The sequence below is a fragment of the Meriones unguiculatus genome, chromosome 16 (genome assembly GCF_030254825.1).
Source record: "Meriones unguiculatus strain TT.TT164.6M chromosome 16, Bangor_MerUng_6.1, whole genome shotgun sequence".
Taxonomy (NCBI): domain Eukaryota; kingdom Metazoa; phylum Chordata; class Mammalia; order Rodentia; family Muridae; genus Meriones; species Meriones unguiculatus.
The window spans coordinates 41697390-41715691 of NC_083363.1; the positions used below are offsets into that span (position 1 = coordinate 41697390).

Consider the following 18302-nt stretch of genomic DNA (forward strand, 5'->3'; position numbering starts at 1 on the left):
CTTTCCCTGTGCTGATAAGTACTTAATGTCCCTGAAGAAACTCGAGTTCTTAAGACTTGAAAAACTTATTTTTCTTGCAAGACTTTCTCTGTGTGTGCCTATCGATAGAGGTTCACTTAAAAGGGTTTTCAACCCTTACTCTCCAATTCTAGAAGACATACTGATTTTTAGACACCTGTAGTGGAGTAGAAAGGACATGAGAGTGTGGTACCTTTAGCACTTAGTAGTTGTCATTACATTTTCATATACATATAATTTTTAAATGTGTAAAAAATGTTTTCATCATCTATGGGAATTTCCATATTCTGTTTTGTGGTATTAACCAAATCTTCACATTTCATTGAGACTGCCTATGAAATTCATCACTATTTACTGAACAGGCTTCTTGTGAGTTAAACATCTAGTGAGTTAAAGTCAGTATCATGTGTTTAAGACCCTGAGAAGTGTCTGCTTTTAATTTTTCATCTGTGTAATTTGTCAGTTCCACGAATTTAGCCTAGAGGGTTAACTGATAGCTGATCTGGGGACGCTTTGACTGTAGGGAAGTGCACTGTGTTGCAGAGATGGCAAGCATGCAAAAGCAAGAAAGTGACAGGAAAAGAGCATGGGGTAACTTTATAGACAATTGGAGCAGTACCTAATCATGTAGTTTAGTGTCAAATGTGAGCTCTCAGCCTGTCATTTCTCATTGTGGGGGGTGTTAGTCTGTAAAGTCACATGGGTCATGAATTTAGTTGAAACTGAGCTAGGTTGCTACAAGACTGTTTTCATTCGCAAGTAATGCATAACCTCGCTTGGTTTGTTCTTGTTTAAAATAAACAAATTGTTTATTCAGTATGTATTATTCATCGGCTCTCATTGAACTGGTCAGTAATACAGACTGAACAATGCTTACCTAACATGTCTTTTCTGGCCAGACACCCTTTGCACTTAGGAATATCTAAGCGGTGTTTATGCACTATGCCTAGGAGACTTTTCAAACATTTTAATTGCTTGACAGTTTCATATATTTACATCATGAGCTATATATTTCTTTTCACTCCTATTGCCTGCTATTCCTCCCCACCCCACCCCCTTCCCCTTCCTTTCCCACTGGAACCCTTCTTAACAAGTTCTGCTCCTTCTTTTGTGTAATTTTTTGTGTGTGGCTACTACAATTAATTAGAGTTTCTAGCCCTTTATCATGGATGGGAGGTTATTCGCTATAGCAAGAGCCACTTACCAGTAACTACACTACTGAATATCCTCTCTTAACAACTGTTAATTACCAACAATCTATCAGAGAGATTTGAAGCCTCTCATGTCCCATCCATGATGAAATGTTGACAGACCCAATCTTGTGCCAACAAGCAGAGCTGCAGTGGGCCTATGTATGCAACATCCATGTCATGTCAAGAAAACATCTTTTGTTTCGCATCTCCCATCCTCTGGGTCTTTCTTCCTGGCCCTGCTTCTAGATATTCCCTGAGCCTTGAAGAGAGTAATATAGAGATGTCCCTTTTAGGACCAAGCACTCTTGGTTCTTATCTTCATATTTTTCAATTTATTTATTCCATTATTTTTCATATTTATTCATTACAATTCATTCACTGTGTATCCCCACTGCAGCCCTCTCATCTCCTCCCAATCCCACTCACCCTCCCTTTTCTCCCTTATGCCCTTTCCCTAGTCCCCTGATAGGGTAGGACCTCCTCCCCTTCTATCTGATCCTAGCTTATTAGGTCTCATCAAGGCTGGCTGCATCATCTTCCTCAAAACGGCCAACAAAAATCACCAAAGTATTTTTTTACCAAAGTATTTTTTAATTAAGTAAATAAGAGCACTAAATGGTGACACTTGTTAACAACCTAAGAAGTTAAATAGGACAATAAAGTTCTCTGTTGAGCATTAACTGGAAATGTGTGTCAGGAGATAGTTTTGCATTGCTCTTTGCACATCCACAGATAAATGCCACAACATTCCCAGTATTGATTTGGTGATTACAAATAAAGCCTAATTAGAAAGCAGGTGGTCATCACAATCAGAATCTAAGAATAAAATAAGTTATATCTGCAGGATCATATTTTAAGTTGATAGACCAACCATTCTCTTGGTTCTATTCCTTTTTTTTTTAATCTTATTTTCCATTTGCCTGAATTATTAATTTCAACTTAACTGTTCTGTGTAGATTTTACCTGTTTTCAAAAAAAATGTTTCACAACACTTAGGGAATGATAAGCTAGTGGGTAGTTTCATTTTATCCTTCAATTAAGAGACAGTGAAGAGTTCAGGACCAACCAAAGGTAAAGTTTGTTGTCAAGCATTACAGTTCCTTCAGTAGAAGAGGGCCCTCCCAGAGCTAGGGAGGCCATTGTCTCTAGAGGAGTTTGGGTTTTTATTTGGGCTCACAATGTGGAACCTGGTTATTTTTCTTTCCTCCTGTCTTCATTGGTCCATGGGTGTCTATAGTTCTCTTCTGTAACAGGGAACTTATATGGTAGGTGGTCTAAAGGAAATCTACAAACCAGATGGGCCCTTTTTTCTTGTGCCTGATAAGCTATATGAGAGAGACTAACTGAAAAAAAAAAAAAAAGGGCATGTGAACTTATAATTCTTACAAGTTCCCTACTGGAAACGATAAGATCATAGTGGATGTATAGCCCCCTCTATAAAGGATTGGGTCTATTGATCTCCATTTCCACATATTCACTGGTTTACCTTCCTACCTTCCATTTCCTTCCTCTTCAAAGGAAGTGTCAGTGTTATACCAAAAGAAAGCATCATCACAAGCATATTCCCAAGTAGAAATGTGAATAGACAAAAATTAAATGTTTCTCTTCAAGTTTCTAGTTAGGTGCGGAAATACATAACTTTGGAGACAATGTTGGTGCTAAACTGCTCCACCAAATTACTCACTCTGGAGAAAATGTTGAAGAGTCACTTTCCTGAATCACTCAAGGTACTTTAAGGCTAATTGTCATACTAAGTTTCTCTATTGTGTTAATCTGTAGGATAATGTCAGACTTGTGCCTGTTCCTGCTCTTTTCTGATGAACATATATTAGTTTCCCATCTGCTCCTGTCATCCTCCTGTTACTCTCGAGGACTCTCTCGGGAAATTTGGGCAATGATAGACTGTTATTTCTGAAGTGAAGTGTTTTAAATAATAGAAGATTATGGATTTGGTGGTGCTAAAGGTAGGAATATTCTTGAGGTTTGTTACCTCTTGTTCATTCAAGCCTCCAATCTAAAATCCAAGGGGACCTCGTGATTGCTCTGTGCCAGTGGGAAAAATACCATAAATCAAAGATTACAATAAATGTGAGCACTGAAGTTGCCTTTGAATTGACTACTGGACATTTAGGTTGTTTCCTGTTGAATGTAGTAGTAGAAGAAGATGATGATGCTATGAATATTAGCTCAACAATTCCTGCTATACTGCAACTTTCACCAGTTCTTGTGTGCATGTTGCATTTTAGAACAGACATTTTTCTTAATGAAGGAAAATATAGGAAAGTTACACAACAGCTTCTCTCTCATATTACCCTCGTAGTAATTGGTACTCAGTCACCACACATTCACTTAGCTTCTTCAGGATTCTAGGGTATTAGGATTTAACCAAGTATTTATCAATTTCCATAAGCATCTTTGTAGTAACAACGCTAAAGAAATTCATCTTGTCTATGTGTGTGTGACTGTATTTATAGCTCTTCTCTCAGGGCTGTGACTTTAGGGGAGAGCAGGAAGAAGGGGATGCTAAAATGGCTAGTGGAATGACTGTCTTGCCTCTGGTTCCCTGGCTCAGGTTTATGGAGCAGTGATGAACATAAACCGTGGGAATCCCTTTCAAAAGGAAGTAGTAGTGGATTCATGGCCAGACTTCAAAGCTGTCATCACCCGGCGACAGAGAGAGGTACATTTCTGAAAATGAAATAAGAAAAGTTAAAAGTAGGGCTGGAGAGATGGCTCAGCAGCTAAGAGCACTGGCTGTTCTTAAATGGTCCTGAGTTCAATTCCCAGCAACCACATGGTGGAGGCTCAGAACCATCTGTAGTGGTATCTGGTGCCCTCTTCTGGTGTACAGGCACATATGGAGGAAGAACACTGTATAAATAATAAATAAATAAGTATGAAAAAGATGAGAACTTTAAAAAAAAAAGAAAAGAAAAGTTAAAAGTAAATTTGGCAGCTGGAAAGAACAGGGTAGATGAAAGAAATAGTATGACCATTATGTTAGCATGCATTATCTTAACATGGTATACATTATATCAATAGTCTGTAATTGATTGCTTTGGAGCCTCAGGAGCATGGAAGACTGCTTGCCTGAAAGTGTCGCCTTAGGGCCTTATAATCTCTAGAAGATGCAGCATCAATATGCATAAGTAGCTCCTTCACTGAGTAGGGATTTCTTACCTTTCTATGAAGTGGGGAATTTGAAATATATTGAGAAAATTTAAGGAAGTCAGCAGAATGATCTCATTCTGCTTCTGAGGCCAAAGAGAACCTCAGGTAACCAGAGATGAGGTTCCCTCCACATTAGGAAGACTGTGAGAGCTGTCAGTCTTGCATTGTACCCACTAGGGTTTACCTTTTCTGTCTCTCTCTGTCTCTCCATTCCCCCACCCCTCTCTGGAGGGGGGGTGTGAGGATGGGGGTGTGGCTAGGTGTTAAAACCGGATGTCCTGATTAGCTTTAGCTGTTAATTTGATGCCTTCTAGAGTGATCTGGGGTAGTCTCAGTTGAGTCACTGCGCAGTTTCGACTGGCCTATTGCCATGTCTGAGATGACTGACATGGGAGAGCCCAGCCTTTGGTGTGGGAGACTCTTCCTATATAAGAAAGCTAGCTGACCAGGCTAAAACGTGTTTCTGGCCAGGCAGAAACATTCTTTCACATCTTCTTCAGTTGCTCCCGGACTTCCCTCAGTAATGGGTTGTGACCAGGAAGTGTAGGCCAAATACTGGACCCCATTGGTCAGAGTTGTTCATTACAGAAACAAAGCAAACTGGAAGAGCAGAGTCTGTGCCAAGCAGCTGCTTTGCTTCTGAGCTGCATTCCCACCACCTATTTCTTTTTTTCTTTTATCTTTTTAAGATTTATTTATTTTTATGTGTATTGGTGTTTTGCCTACATGTTTTATGGGAGTGACAGATCCTCTGGAACTGGAGTTACAGACAATTGTCAATTTGGGTGCTGACAACTGGACCTGGGTCCTCTCAAAGAATTGTCAGTGCTCTTAACCACTGAACCATTTCTCTAGCCCCTTTCAAAACCTCTTATTCATCTTTTGTTGTTGTTGTTTTGTTTTGAGACAGAGTGTTTTGATAGTCCCCAGACCAGCCTTTTAGAATCAAGCAATTCTTCTGCCTCAGCCTCTCAACAACCTCTCAGCTCATACTGCAGTTGCAGGCCACTACAGGTTTTATCTTTATAAATTAAATCCTGGGAACTCTGAAATAACTTTTTTAGTTTGGGGGAAAAAAGAATCAAGAAAAAAAAAATCACGAAATTTTCATTTTCCTCACTGTAGTTTATTTGCCTCATCCTTGTTTCTGTGTTTCCAGCTAACTAATTTGAGCAATAGAAAATTCACTAGATGTCAATGATAAATAATGATTCTAAGACATGGACTTCCTAGAAGATATGCTTGGGTATTGTATTCATGACTACTTCTTCAACCCTAGGCTGAGACAGATAACCTTGACCATTACACTAATGCATATGCTGTGTTCTACAAAGACGTCAGAGCTTACCAACAGCTACTGAAAGAAAATGATGTTATTAACTGGGACCAAGTTTTTCAAATACAAGGTAAGGGCAAGTTCGAGGCATACATTACATACTCATATTTTCCTTCTTATCATGTACACCAGAGCGGTATAGAAAGGCATTTCATGGGAACTGGAGAGGTAGTTCAGCTGTTAAGAGCTTTTGCTGCTCTTTTAGAGGATCGGAGTTCAGTTTCTAGCACCTATGTTAATGTTAGGCAGCTCACAACTACCTCTAACTCCAGCTCCAAGGGATTTGATACCATTTTCTAGCTTCTGCAGTCACTGTGCTCATGGGTGCATGTGGACAAACACACTTTTTATAAATCTTTTTTGAAAGATATTTTACATATGTGTATAGTATATAGAGGTAGACACTTAGAGACAAGTCTGTATATGCCTACCATATGTAATTGAAATTTGTACTGTTACTATTCCTATATTAGAATATGCAAAATCACCTTTGAATTATACTACTTATTTTTCTCTTGTAGACAACCTTTTGAGTGTTGGCTATGCGTGCACACACTGGTAATCTTTGGGCTTTGAGACAGAGGCAGAAGGATCCCAATTTAAGGCCTGCCTAAGCCACAGGAATCACATATATTTCAAAAAATATATATGTTTCTACATATGAAAACTACACTGTTAGTAAAATACAAGCTTTTTAATTACTTAGTTATAACTCAGTTTTGTAATAAGAGATGCTAGCTTTTCCACCTGTAATTTTAGTAGCATTAAGTCATTTTGTTTTTTTTGAGACAGGGTTTCTCTGGGTAGACCTAGCTGTCCTAGAACTTATTTTGTAGACCAGGCTGGTCTCAAACTCAGAGATCAGCCTGCCCTTGCCTCCCAAGTGCTGACATTAAAGGCATGCACAAGGAAGCCCGCTTAGTAACATTAACTTGAAAACTGCCTAGTCTTTACTGTGGCTTGGCTCCCAGACTGATGTTAAGGTTCAATTATCACACAAGTGTAGTCTCAAGGCCATATTGAGAACTGACTTACCAACTGAGAGAAAAACATATAGAGATATGGCATTCTTCAGTAATGAGCCTGGAAGAGAGAAAGCCAAGTTACAGAGGATTCTAAGAGTCAGACTGCAAAGGATAGAAAATAGGGGAACTTGGGGAAAAAAAAAAAAGTAATGTTGCAAGAACAGAGACCAAACCTTATTTGTAAACACTATAAGGAGGGCAGGGCAGAGGAGTCCCAGAACACTACCAAATAAATATGAAACAAAGGCAAGTAAATAATGCAGTGTATCTGTGAGAAATGAGTGGAATCTGGGTGGAGTGACTAAGATCAATCTGGCCAACTCCGAGCTACACCTGGAATACCATAATGGACACTGTGGAAATGGAAGGGAAACTTTAAAAGTGGCCTTGTGCCCTAGTCTCATTTCTGTGGATGATAAACAGCCCAGGCCCCATGCCTGCCTAACGGTGCCACCCACTGCAGGCCGTTCTCCTCACGGAACTGGTATAGTCTCAGTTAATTAAGACTATACCACACAGAAGTGCCCACAGACCAACCCCAATGTAGACAGTCCTCACTGAGACTCTCCTCTCAAGTAATTCTAGACTGTCAAGTTGAAGCTAAGCATCACACCTTCCCATACTGAATAAATCTAAACACTGATAAAGTTGATCTTTAATTTTAAAGCTATTAATAAAAAAAAATGACAGTTCTCTTCAAGAAATTTAAAATAATCTTAGGCATTAAGAAACGAACAAATAAAACTTCCAATAGGAAATTCCAAATTCCCTTGAGATATTTCCAGTAGAAATTTCCTTAAAAGAACATGACTGGTGCTGACAACGTGGTTTGTATTTGTAGGTCAGCTAGAGCATGCCTGTAAGACATGACAGTGTAGTAAACTGGTGGTATTGATGATACTTGGAATACAAATGTAAAAATAAATATATTTTGCTCAAATTCCATGACTGTGTTTTTGTGTCTATCATTATCCAGGGCTTCAAAGTGAAATATATGCTATTTCCAAAGCTGTTGCCAGTTCAAAGCTGTTAGATTTGGATATAAAGCTAACTTCCTTCAAGGCTGTCCAATTTTCTCCTGTTTCATCTGTGCCAGACCACAGCTTCCTGTATGTAAGCCAAGTTTTACATTTGGGGATCGAGTTACCGTTTTGCAAGTCCAGACAACAATGCTGAAATGCTAGCTATCACTAAAGAATAGTTAGGCTTTTCACATTGGGCCATCGATCTGTGTGTGTGTGTGTGTGTGTGTGTGTGTGTGTGTGTGTGTGTGTGTGTCTGTATGTGTGTCTTGTATATCTGTGTATATATGTGTCTGTGTTTATGTACATGCTTCCTTTTTCCTGTGTTCCACTAATTGTAATTCCTCTGAAAATCAAATCAGTGTCTTTGTCTATAGTCACTGAGCTCATGAAACCTGCCAATTCATAGTATACATGATATATATAGAAAAATTACTTCTTAGTTCTCCTTCACGAAATGATTCTAAATAATCCCTGTGGTCTGAGTCCAAAGATGTTGAAGTTTCTGTTGTTTAAAGCTGGAAATGTATTAGTGATTTATGTTAAGCTTTTAAGTATAAGGAACTAAATGTTTAACATATATCACTCTCCCTGTCTTTCCTTGGGCCTTTAAAGTAGAATCATATTCTAATCTGTTCTGTTCAATTCTCTTCTATTGTACTCTATTCTATTTATTTGGTTTTTTGAAACAGGGTTTCTCTGTGTAGCCTTGGCTGTACTGGAACTGACTCTACAGACCAGGCTGACTTTAAACTCAGATAACACCTGCCTCTGCCGCCTCTGTGCTGGGACTAAAGGACTGTGCAACCATTTTTAGCAGAGTTGACATTAAACACACAACTAAGTTCTGAGGCCGGGAACTGATCACAGAAGTCTGTCTTGAGAAGGCAGTCCTTGAAAACCACTTGATAGTGTGTGTTTACCTTGCTTCTTCTCCCTTAATTGGAGGTCTTCTGCTGTCATTTCTATCTTCCATTTAGCTTCTCCTTCCTGGACCTCAGTTTCTTCTCAAAAATTAGGGTCTAGGCACTGGAAACACAGCTCACTCAGGCGCTTTTGATGCGAGAACAAGTACCTACACTTGGGCTGGGCTGTGATGACACACACCTTTGTAAAAAAAAATTATGTATTATTTTAATTTTTTTAATTAATTATTACAATTTATTCACTTTGTATCCCAACTGTGTCCCCCTCCCTTATCTCCTCTCAATCCCTCCCTCCCTCTTCTCCTCCTATGCCCCTTGCCTAGTCCACTGATAGAGGAGATCCTTCTCCCCTACCCTCTGACCCTAACCTATCAGGTCTCATCAAGACTGGCTGCTTTGTCTTCCTCTGTCCTGGCAAGGCTGCACTCCCCAAAGGGAGGTGATCAGAGAATCTGCCACTGAGTTCATGTCAGAGACAGCCCCTGCTCTGCTTACTAAGTAACCCACTTGGAGAATGAGTCTATGGGCTACATCTGAGCATGGGTTTCAGGTCCTCTCCATTCATGGTCCTTGGTTGGGGTGTCAGTCTCTGCAGGGCCTCTAGGGTCCAGGTTTCTTTTTGGCTCTGCTGGTCTCCTTCTGGAGCTCCTGTCCTTTCCAGGTCTTTCTATATCCCCCTTCTTTCCTAAAATTCCATGTACTCTGCCCAAAGTTTGGCTATACACTTTAATCCCAACACTTAGGGAAGCAGAGACAGGCAGATTTCTGTGAGTTTGAGGACAGCCTGGTGTGCAAAGAGAGTTCAATCTCTGGGACATCCAGCGAGTTACACAGAGAAACCCTATCTTTAAAAAAAAAAAAAAAACAACAACAAAAAACAGAAACAAAAAATATATATATATATTATAAATATTATATATAAGCAAATACATTTATATAAATTTGTTTGTTTACTTATTATATATGATAAATAAAATGTATTTACTATCTATACCTAAAACTTAGGCATACATAATACATAATAATTTTTTTTGTATATATAATATATATATATATAAATATATATATATAAAACCTAAGTTGTAGGTATAGATAATAAACGTATATACCTGAGTTTGAAGTCCTAACACCTACTTAAAAGTTGGTTGTAAGAACCAAAAAATCTGGGCACAGGGGTCTTTTCTGAGACTGATACTCCAACCAAGGACCATTCATGGAGATAACCTAGAACCCCTGCACAGATGTAGCCTATGCCAGTTCAGTCTCCAAGTGGGTTCCATAGTAATAGGAACAGGGACTGTCTCTGACATGAACTCAGTGGCCGGCTCTTTGATCACCTCCCCCTAAGGGGGGAGCAGCCTTACCAGGCCACAGAGGAAGACAATGCAGCTACTCCTGATGAGATCTGATAGACTTGGATCAGAAGGAAGGAAAGGAGGTCCTCCCCTATCAGTTTACTTGGGGAGGGACATGGATGGAGAATGGAAAGGGAAGGTGGGATTGGGAGGGGAGGAGGGAGAGAGCTACAGGGGGCTACAAAGTGAATAAACTGTAATTAATAAAAATAAAAAATGAAAAAACAAATTGGTTGTAGCAGCACAAAGCTGTAGCTCTGAGTACAATGGGAGCCTCTCTGATCATTGCTGACTATCCAGTCTAGCTGAATTAGTGAGCTTAGAGGTTCAGTGAGAGACCCTGTCTCAAAAAATAGAGTGAAAAGCAATTAAAGAGTACACCTCATGTTGCCATGCACACACATGCTCACACACACACACAATTATGTAAAAACAAAATAAGGAAATTAGAAGAATTAGGTTGTAGTATCTTTTTCAAGTGATTTTGTTTGTTTGTTTTTGTAAAAGAATTAAAGAAGGTTAATTGAAAAGTACCCATCTCCATGCATGTCAGTTTCTCTGTTCCTAATGGTAGGTGTTGGAGCAGGTAGGCACAGAATAACTCTACTCACAGAAAGTCACAGGAAATTACCAGGAGTTTCTTTACTGTTTTCACAGTATGGAAATTTTCAGTACACACAAACATTGAAAGGAAAAAACTCTGCCTCAGCACAGGAGCAATCTTTCACATACACTCTGAGGACTACCCTACAAAGGCTACAACCTGTTCAATATATTGAAACAGAATATCATACAGATTATCCTTAATCCTACTTTAACATGTACGTCCAAAGAGCAAAGGTTGTTTATTTGTTCAGTGGTGATGTTTGGTGTTGATGTCTTATTGTGAAGCATGCCGTTGCGGTCAACAGGGATGGCAGATGTCTCTACTTAAGAATAGAATTGTTTGGTCATATTCTCATTTTAATTTTTTGAGGAGTTTCCACACTGTTTTTCTCAGTATCTACACTAATATACCTCCCCACCGTGTACACTAATATACTCTCCACAGCGGTGTATAAAGGTTTTCTTTTCCCATCTTCACGATTCCTTGTTGCTTTTTGATTTTTGGATAAGAACCATTCTAACTTCACTGAGATGATGTTTCATTGTGTGTTTGATTTGCAATTTTTTCTTATAACTATTGGCCATTTGTATACCTCATTTTTAAAAATGTCTCTGTGGGCCTATTGATCATTTCTAAATTGTGTTATTTAGTTTTTATCCCCATTGATTTTTTTTTCATTCTTTCTATTCTGGATATTAGACACTGACCACAAGTATAATTGCTTTCACCCATTCTTTAGGGTTTTCCTTCTTTTTTTATTTCTTTTGCTGTACATAGTTTTTACTGTGGTGTGTTAGTGGTATAATAGCAAGCCTAGTGACCTACTGGAAGCTTTTAGTTTGATGTAATCCTATTTTTGCAATTTCCCTTTATACTTTTGTATCTTATTCAAAATATCCTTGTCTATGCCAATGTCATGGGACTTACTCTAGTGATCTCGTATAGTAGTGATATTTTGTTCTTTAACCCCAAGCCATACTCGAGTTGTGGATTCTACTCATAACATTTTACCTTCCGGTAAAAATATGTAGCATGCTCTGCCTGAAGTGCTTGCCATGGAAATGTTTCTGTTTGTGGTAATATTTGTGCTTGAGGTTCTCTGCCCGTTCTTTGAAGTATACATTCAAAGTTAAAAATTCTAAACCAGCTTTCTGCTTTCCCTCCTGGATAGAAGATTGGCCAGTGCTACAGCTGACAACCACTTAGAAAAGTAAAAGACAGAATTAGATACATTTATAAAACCACAGCAGGGCTACGATAGGAGTCTTTGTTAGCTACTTACCATTACTTACTGAGTGTTAACAAGTATTGACAAATTCATGAAGAAAATTTCAAGACACACTCAGCCTCCTAGGCTGTAATTCATTTCAGTTCTCCTTTTCTAAGATTGATTTGTGAATGTATATGAACACTGTCTGCATGTATGCTCACATGTCAGAAGAGGGCATCAGATCCCATTATAGTTGGCTATAAGCCACCAGGTGGTTGCTAAAAAATGAACTTAGGACCTCTGGAAGAGCAGGCAGCACACTTAACCACTTACCTGTTTCTTCAGGCCAGCCCCTCGTTTCAGTTTTTAAAATGTTCCTAAAACTTTATCTGGACATCAGGGCTTTTACATATAAAATTACAAGACACTTCTATAAAAGTAAGAACAATAAAGGCTACTAGCCTGCAAAAACGTGGCCAGTGAAAAGTTGAAACAACTAGATAGGAGCAGCTGAGAGGAAACCCTATCAAAGCTAATTGTTCCAGAGAATATGCATATGCAGGGCAACTTGCATTCATTGTCTACACATGATTTTGCAAAGGCAGAAGGATCCTGAGTGCTAGAATAGCATTTAGTACCAAAATATTACAGCTCGAAAGTCTGGACTGCCTAAGACTTCACAAAATTCTTTTAAGAGCAATTCTGACTGAAGTTAACAATAATAATAATCAATAGGCATGTATGTTAACTGTAGCTTATTTGTACAAAGAATGATTCAAGAATCTGGCAGCATTCCACAGGAAGGAAATCACTTGATTGGTGGCAGCTAGGTATCTGCCTCCTAAGGAAGCTGCTCAGGTGAGCGGCCTGCTTGTACCTTAAGGGTCTCTTATCCTTATTAGTATGTAAGCAATGCAAACCTAAATTAAGTTGTATCTCTTCTCCCAGAGAATGAAGATGCAGAAGTAGTCTCGGCCATACCTCAGTCTTCAGAGCTGACACAAACAAGCAGGCATAAAAATAAATTTGGAATCAATGTTTTATCTATCAACTGGGAAATGCTTATGTTCTAAATTCTTGAAAATGCCAGACATAGTCCCACAGAAGATTTCTCATTTTAAGTTGGTAGGAAAAAGCTAGCTGTTGGTAGTTACATGACTCTGAGATTACCGTCTACACACACACAGACCAAAAATTAGCAGCTATTATTTAAGGCCTGAACTAGGTGGGTGGAGAAGTCCAGGAATGTCCTGAGGGGAAGAACTGCCTTACTGAATTCTTTCCCCACCCACTAGAGATACAGTTGCTAGGAAACTGGCCCATCCCCCTAGAGAGGGACACCAGGTCTTTAATGGTCTAGGGACCTTCCTATAGCCAATCAATTCAAAATGCAGCATTTTGACCAATGCTTGCCAGGCAGGAATCGCCCCTGCCTTGGGCATGCTGGGAGGGACCAGAATCTTTAAATCACCCAACTAACCTGAGCACAGGGCATTCGGCTCACCATTTCAGCGGTGGGAGGTGTGGGCCCAAGCTGCAGCTTGTAATTTACAATAAAAAGAACCTCATGTATTTACAGCAGAGTCTAGTTATTCCTGGGCTTTTGGGGTTCGTGAACTGGGCAGAACACACACACACACACTTTATTTTTTTCTCCTCCCATTTTTTTTTTTTTTTTCTAGAACTGGGCCTTCCCCGAGACTGACCTACCTGAGTGTTACAGATGCTGATCTACTCAACCGGACTTGGTCACGTGGGGGCAACCAGCAGTGCCTGCACTACATAGCCAAACTCATCGCCTGCTTTCCCAGCGTGTGTGTGCGTGATGAGAAGGGAAACCCAGTGTCCTGGAGTATCACAGACCAATTTGCCACTATGTGCCATGGCTACACCCTGCCTGACCACCGCAGGAAAGGTTACAGCCGACTGGTGGCCCTCACGCTGGCCAGGAAGTTGCAAAGCCGGGGATTCCCCTCCCAGGGAAACGTCCTGGATGACAACACGGCCTCAATAAACCTCCTGAAGAGTGTCCACGCCGAGTTCTTGCCCTGTCGTTTCCACAGACTTATTCTCACCCCTGCCGCTTTCTCTAGATAAACTCACCTTTAGCTCGGAAAACCTCCAAGAATGTTCTTACTTTGCCAGAATATTCACCCTCATTTAGCTACCAGTGAGGTCCAAATTAAACCAAGAGAAGCCCGTGTCGTTGAAAAAGATCTGAAACAGGCAAGCAAGATCACCCTGAGAACCGATTTCCACCATCAAGAACTTTGGGGGCTGGCCTTCCTGTAGCCGTGTCTCAGAAAAGAGGGTGTGTGTCCTCTTACGGATCTTCCGTTGGGAAAGGTTTTCAAGCACCCCTGTTGTTGGCTTAGTGTTAGAAAGACTTGAGAATAAATGATTTAAACTGGGGTCATTGCCCTTCCGCTCCATAGCCTGCAATTACACCAGCCCCTCCTGCTGTAAAATCCGCCCGCTCACAGCTGGATGTCTGATCCACTTGTCTAAGCTCTCCGTAGGGGACCAGCCAGTTTTCCCTTTCAATGGCTGGCTGCTGGTGCTGAAAGACTGCGGGATTAAGCTGTAGTTCTTCCTGGGAGTGTTCTCACAGGTTCCTGCCTACCAGAGTCACCGGAAGGAGAGGTTGCAGCTCGGGTGCCAGCCCCTTCTCCAGAACCCCTGTCTCAGTGAGCACTTCGGAGGGCCTAAGAAATTGCATTTCCCAGTTTTTCCCTCTCATTTGCCTGGACAGCTCTCATCAGAAGACCAGACCTGACCCATGAACAGTTCCAGCCACCTGGATTATAATCCACTTTTTATGAACATCTGAAATTTACATGTGGGTGTATACAGATTGTAAAACATATTTTCTGTAGGCAAATGTTTATAATTCTAGAATTTTTATGTTACACTAAATTTTAATCCTTTTATTATACAAAGAAATTTGAGATCTAGGGACAATAAATTCAGTATGATCACTACTGGAATTCCAGAGCTCTATAATTTTTAATTTAGTTCATAAAAAATTAAATTAATGCTTTGTTGTTATTTTGTTGTTGTGATTCTTCTTTTTAGTGTTATTTGGTGTCTGTGTCTCTCTGTGTGTAAGTCGGAGGACATGTTGGTTTTCTGTTTCCACTATGTGGGTTTCAGAGATCCAACTCAGGCTGCCAGACTCTGTGCCCAGCACCTTTACCTGATAAGCCATCTCACCGACCCAGTTATCGCTAGTTTAAATTTAATTTCCATTGGTCTGGGCATATGTGCTTTCAAAGGTCCATATAGAAAAAGATAAACACCATGTAAGAACAGACAAAATGCAATGGCTGAATTTATGTAAACTCAAGAAAGTTGACTTTGCCATGTAGAAGTTACTGCCTCCCTATCATCCCATAGAAGTTAGAAAATCCTCACAACAAAAATAAGGCACTGTCCAAAGTTTTGGTGTTTATTCTTATAAAGAAAGACAAAGCAGTTAATGGGTGGTAAATTTGAATGATAAGTAAGACTTCTTGAGGTTGGATTTATTCTTAGGTCATCCTTAGCCAATGGTTACCTAGAAACCCATCCTTGGTACCAGAGGAAAGCAAAAGGAGCCCCTAAAGCTCTGGGGAGAATAGAGTGTAATTTCTGCTCTTGGGATGCTCATTATCTTGAGCCCTGACTCAACACAAGTAGCACCTGCCTCACTCTTGAAGCCGTTATTATTGCTGTTTCTTCCTAACAATAGTTGATCCTCCACTAATTGAGTGTTTAATTGATAAGTGCACCAAATGTTGTGTGTATGTAGCATAATCTTTGGAATAGATGAACTGTTCTCTTATAAAAGTTCTGAATTAGTGATGTAATGACTCACCAAAAATTATTCAAGGTGTAAGTGGCAAAGTCATGACCATAACCCCAGTCTGCTACACTCCAAACTGTACACTTTACATGGTGTTATTAGTTATTATATTTTTGTTTTTCATACTTTTATATTAAAATACAATCACATCATTCACCGCTTCCCATTGTGCCCCAAACTCTAATTCATTGCCTCTGTTGATTAAATTGTAGTAATACACATGCATTTCTAAATCTATAAATACAACCTGCTCAGTCCATATAATGTTACTTGAGTGTATGATTTTAAGTCTGATGGTTTAGTACTGGATAACCAATTGGGAGCACTCTTTCTTGAAGAAGACAATTTTCCCCCACTCTCAGCATTGCATACTTCCCTATAGCTCTTTGTCTAGGGGCGTGTCCCCAGGAGTTTTCCCCTTTCCTGTTAGCCTTTCTCTTGGTGCTGTCCTTGTTCTGGTCTTGCTTAGGCATCCGTGTTGGTGAGATTTCATGGATGTGGCTTCTCTGACATTTTCAGGAGATGCCCTCTCATGCCCTATTGCTCTGTTTCTTAAAATCTTCCCCCCCCCTTCTGCATCGTTCCATGAGCCTTAAATGCAGGAGGTTGTATTGTTTTGTAGTTATAGTTTTAAGAGGATGAGAACAGCAGTGTTAACAAAATGAAGATGACCATAGCCAGTGTGTTAGTTCACAGGTGATCCCACTACCCTGCCTTGAGGGTCCTAGCAATGTCTTGCATCATCACCTGCAGCCACTGCCAGGTGCACCTGCTGCGTCGGGTATGTCCAGGATAAAAGGATGCTGCTTGCAACCCAGATCTCTCGGTGTCTCTCTCTGTCTCTGTCTCTGTGTTCCAGCTTCCATCCATCCCTGCCTGTTTTCTCTCTCTCTCTCTCTCTCTCTCTCTCTCTCTCTCTCTCCTCCTCTGCTCTCGTGGCTCTGTCCCCATATGTCTGCCTGTCTACATGTCCAGTCATGCACCCCTTAACTCCTCTCTCCTTCCCTTCCCCCAAATAAACCTCCTATACCACATATGCTCCATGTCATAATCGTATATTATAGCACAGTGTGAACAGTGAGCCTGTAGAAGAAAGGATGCTGTCCCTTCATGTTGTCCTGAGGTTAAGACTCTGTTTATACACGGTTTGCTTTTTCCGAAGAACTGGGAAAATTTTGTTTCACCAAATGATGGTTCTTCCCTTTGCCATGACTAAGATGATCCCTCAGTTTCTTCTGGAAAAAAATTTCCTCTTCTGGTTGTTTTCACTTGCCTCATGTCATTTGGAATCTTCTAGTGGTGCTTCTATTATCTCCTTGTTTTCATTTTTTTTAACCTCTAACATTTTTTTGTCCATTTTTCAGCTTTATTATTTGTGTGCATAATAATTTTATATACTTTAATTGAAAGTCAGACAAGTGTACAAGATCATGCATTCACTGAAATATGTTAAAATGCCTATCAGAATGCTATTGGTCATGCTAAAAACAAACTGGGGATACACCTCTCTGGTAAAATACATGCCTAGCATACATCTGCTCCTAGGTATGAGGCTATTACCATGAGAAGGCAGAAGTAATGGAGATATATCACTAACTGTGGTAAATCCCAACATTAAAAAAAAACAACTTCATAACATCTTGACCCTGTGCTTCATCAAGAAAACTTTTGCAGTGTGTATTAAGTAGTATCTAAAACAAGTCTGTTTTTTTTATGTATTAGACAACATGCATCAAATTCTAGTATGTCAGGTGAGAGGACGACATAAACTCTCTATTATAGGACCAGGCCTGACTCTAAAAGAAATGTCATCAGTCCCAGGAATTAGGCCATAGGTCACCAGTTCTAGGAATAAGACCATAAAATCCCCTACCCGAGCAACAGCCTGAAGATAACCACAAGAATGGGAAAATATCTTTTATCAGGATGAGGCATCTGTGCTGGGCAGCCACATCTCATTCTGCAGTTAAACATTCACGGCACAGGAATGCAGCAAATGGACCCACCAACTACCTGGGCGAAAGCCAATGAGGAACTGACCCTTGAAACTTCCCCAGCACCCACCAATGAGGGTTTAATTACCTAACCCTTGCTAGAATTCTCCTAGTTTACTATAAAAAGGCCTGTGTGCCATTGTCTGGTTTCAGCCACAATTTTTTTTAAAAAGTGGTCCCAGTCCGACCTTGCATGCAGGTTTCTTGCTTTCATGAAATAAACACTCTTAGCAATTGCGTATGTTTTGTGTGGGTCTCTGTGAGGCACTTTCGGACTTAACCTCTCTGGGCTTTTTTGCTAAATTACTTTATTCACTTTATATTATGTGACATTTCATCCTGCTAAATTACTTTATTCACTTTATATTATGTGACATTTCATCCTCCTAAGTAACCCTCTTTTAAATCTTTCATTACCCCTCCACCACCAATCCAGCATCAAAATCAACTCTCTCAGTGAGAGCTCTTTGTGCCTTTTCCCTCACTCATCGGAGATGGGTACTGGAAACCATACAAACTCCACCATTACAACTCATTGGTCAAACTTCCAAGATACACACTCATCTCACGTCTTTGCTTTGTCTACTACTTTTGGTTTTGC

General features: G+C 40.0%; 1 protein-coding gene across 1 annotated transcript; it reads left to right on the forward strand.

The window, feature by feature from the left end:
- Nucleotides 1–809: 809 nt before the first annotated feature.
- Glyatl3 (glycine-N-acyltransferase like 3) lies at nt 810–14813 on the forward strand. The gene is made up of 5 exons (XM_021659028.2): nt 810–2938; nt 3784–3891; nt 5662–5788; nt 7720–7852; nt 13546–14813. Exons 1-5 carry the CDS (start codon nt 2861–2863, stop codon nt 13958–13960), a joined length of 861 nt encoding a protein of 286 aa, XP_021514703.1. The 5' UTR covers nt 810–2860; the 3' UTR covers nt 13961–14813.
- Nucleotides 14814–18302: the final 3489 nt, after the last annotated feature.

Coding starts and splice junctions, on each gene's coding strand:
- Glyatl3 (XM_021659028.2), top strand. CDS start 2,861: ATGTTGGTGCTAAACTGCTCCACCAAATTACTCACTCTGGAGAAAATG. Junction 3,892..5,661: donor TCACCCGGCGACAGAGAGAG/GTACATTTCTGA, acceptor CTTCAACCCTAG/GCTGAGACAGATAACCTTGA. Junction 5,789..7,719: donor CCAAGTTTTTCAAATACAAG/GTAAGGGCAAGT, acceptor ATCATTATCCAG/GGCTTCAAAGTGAAATATAT.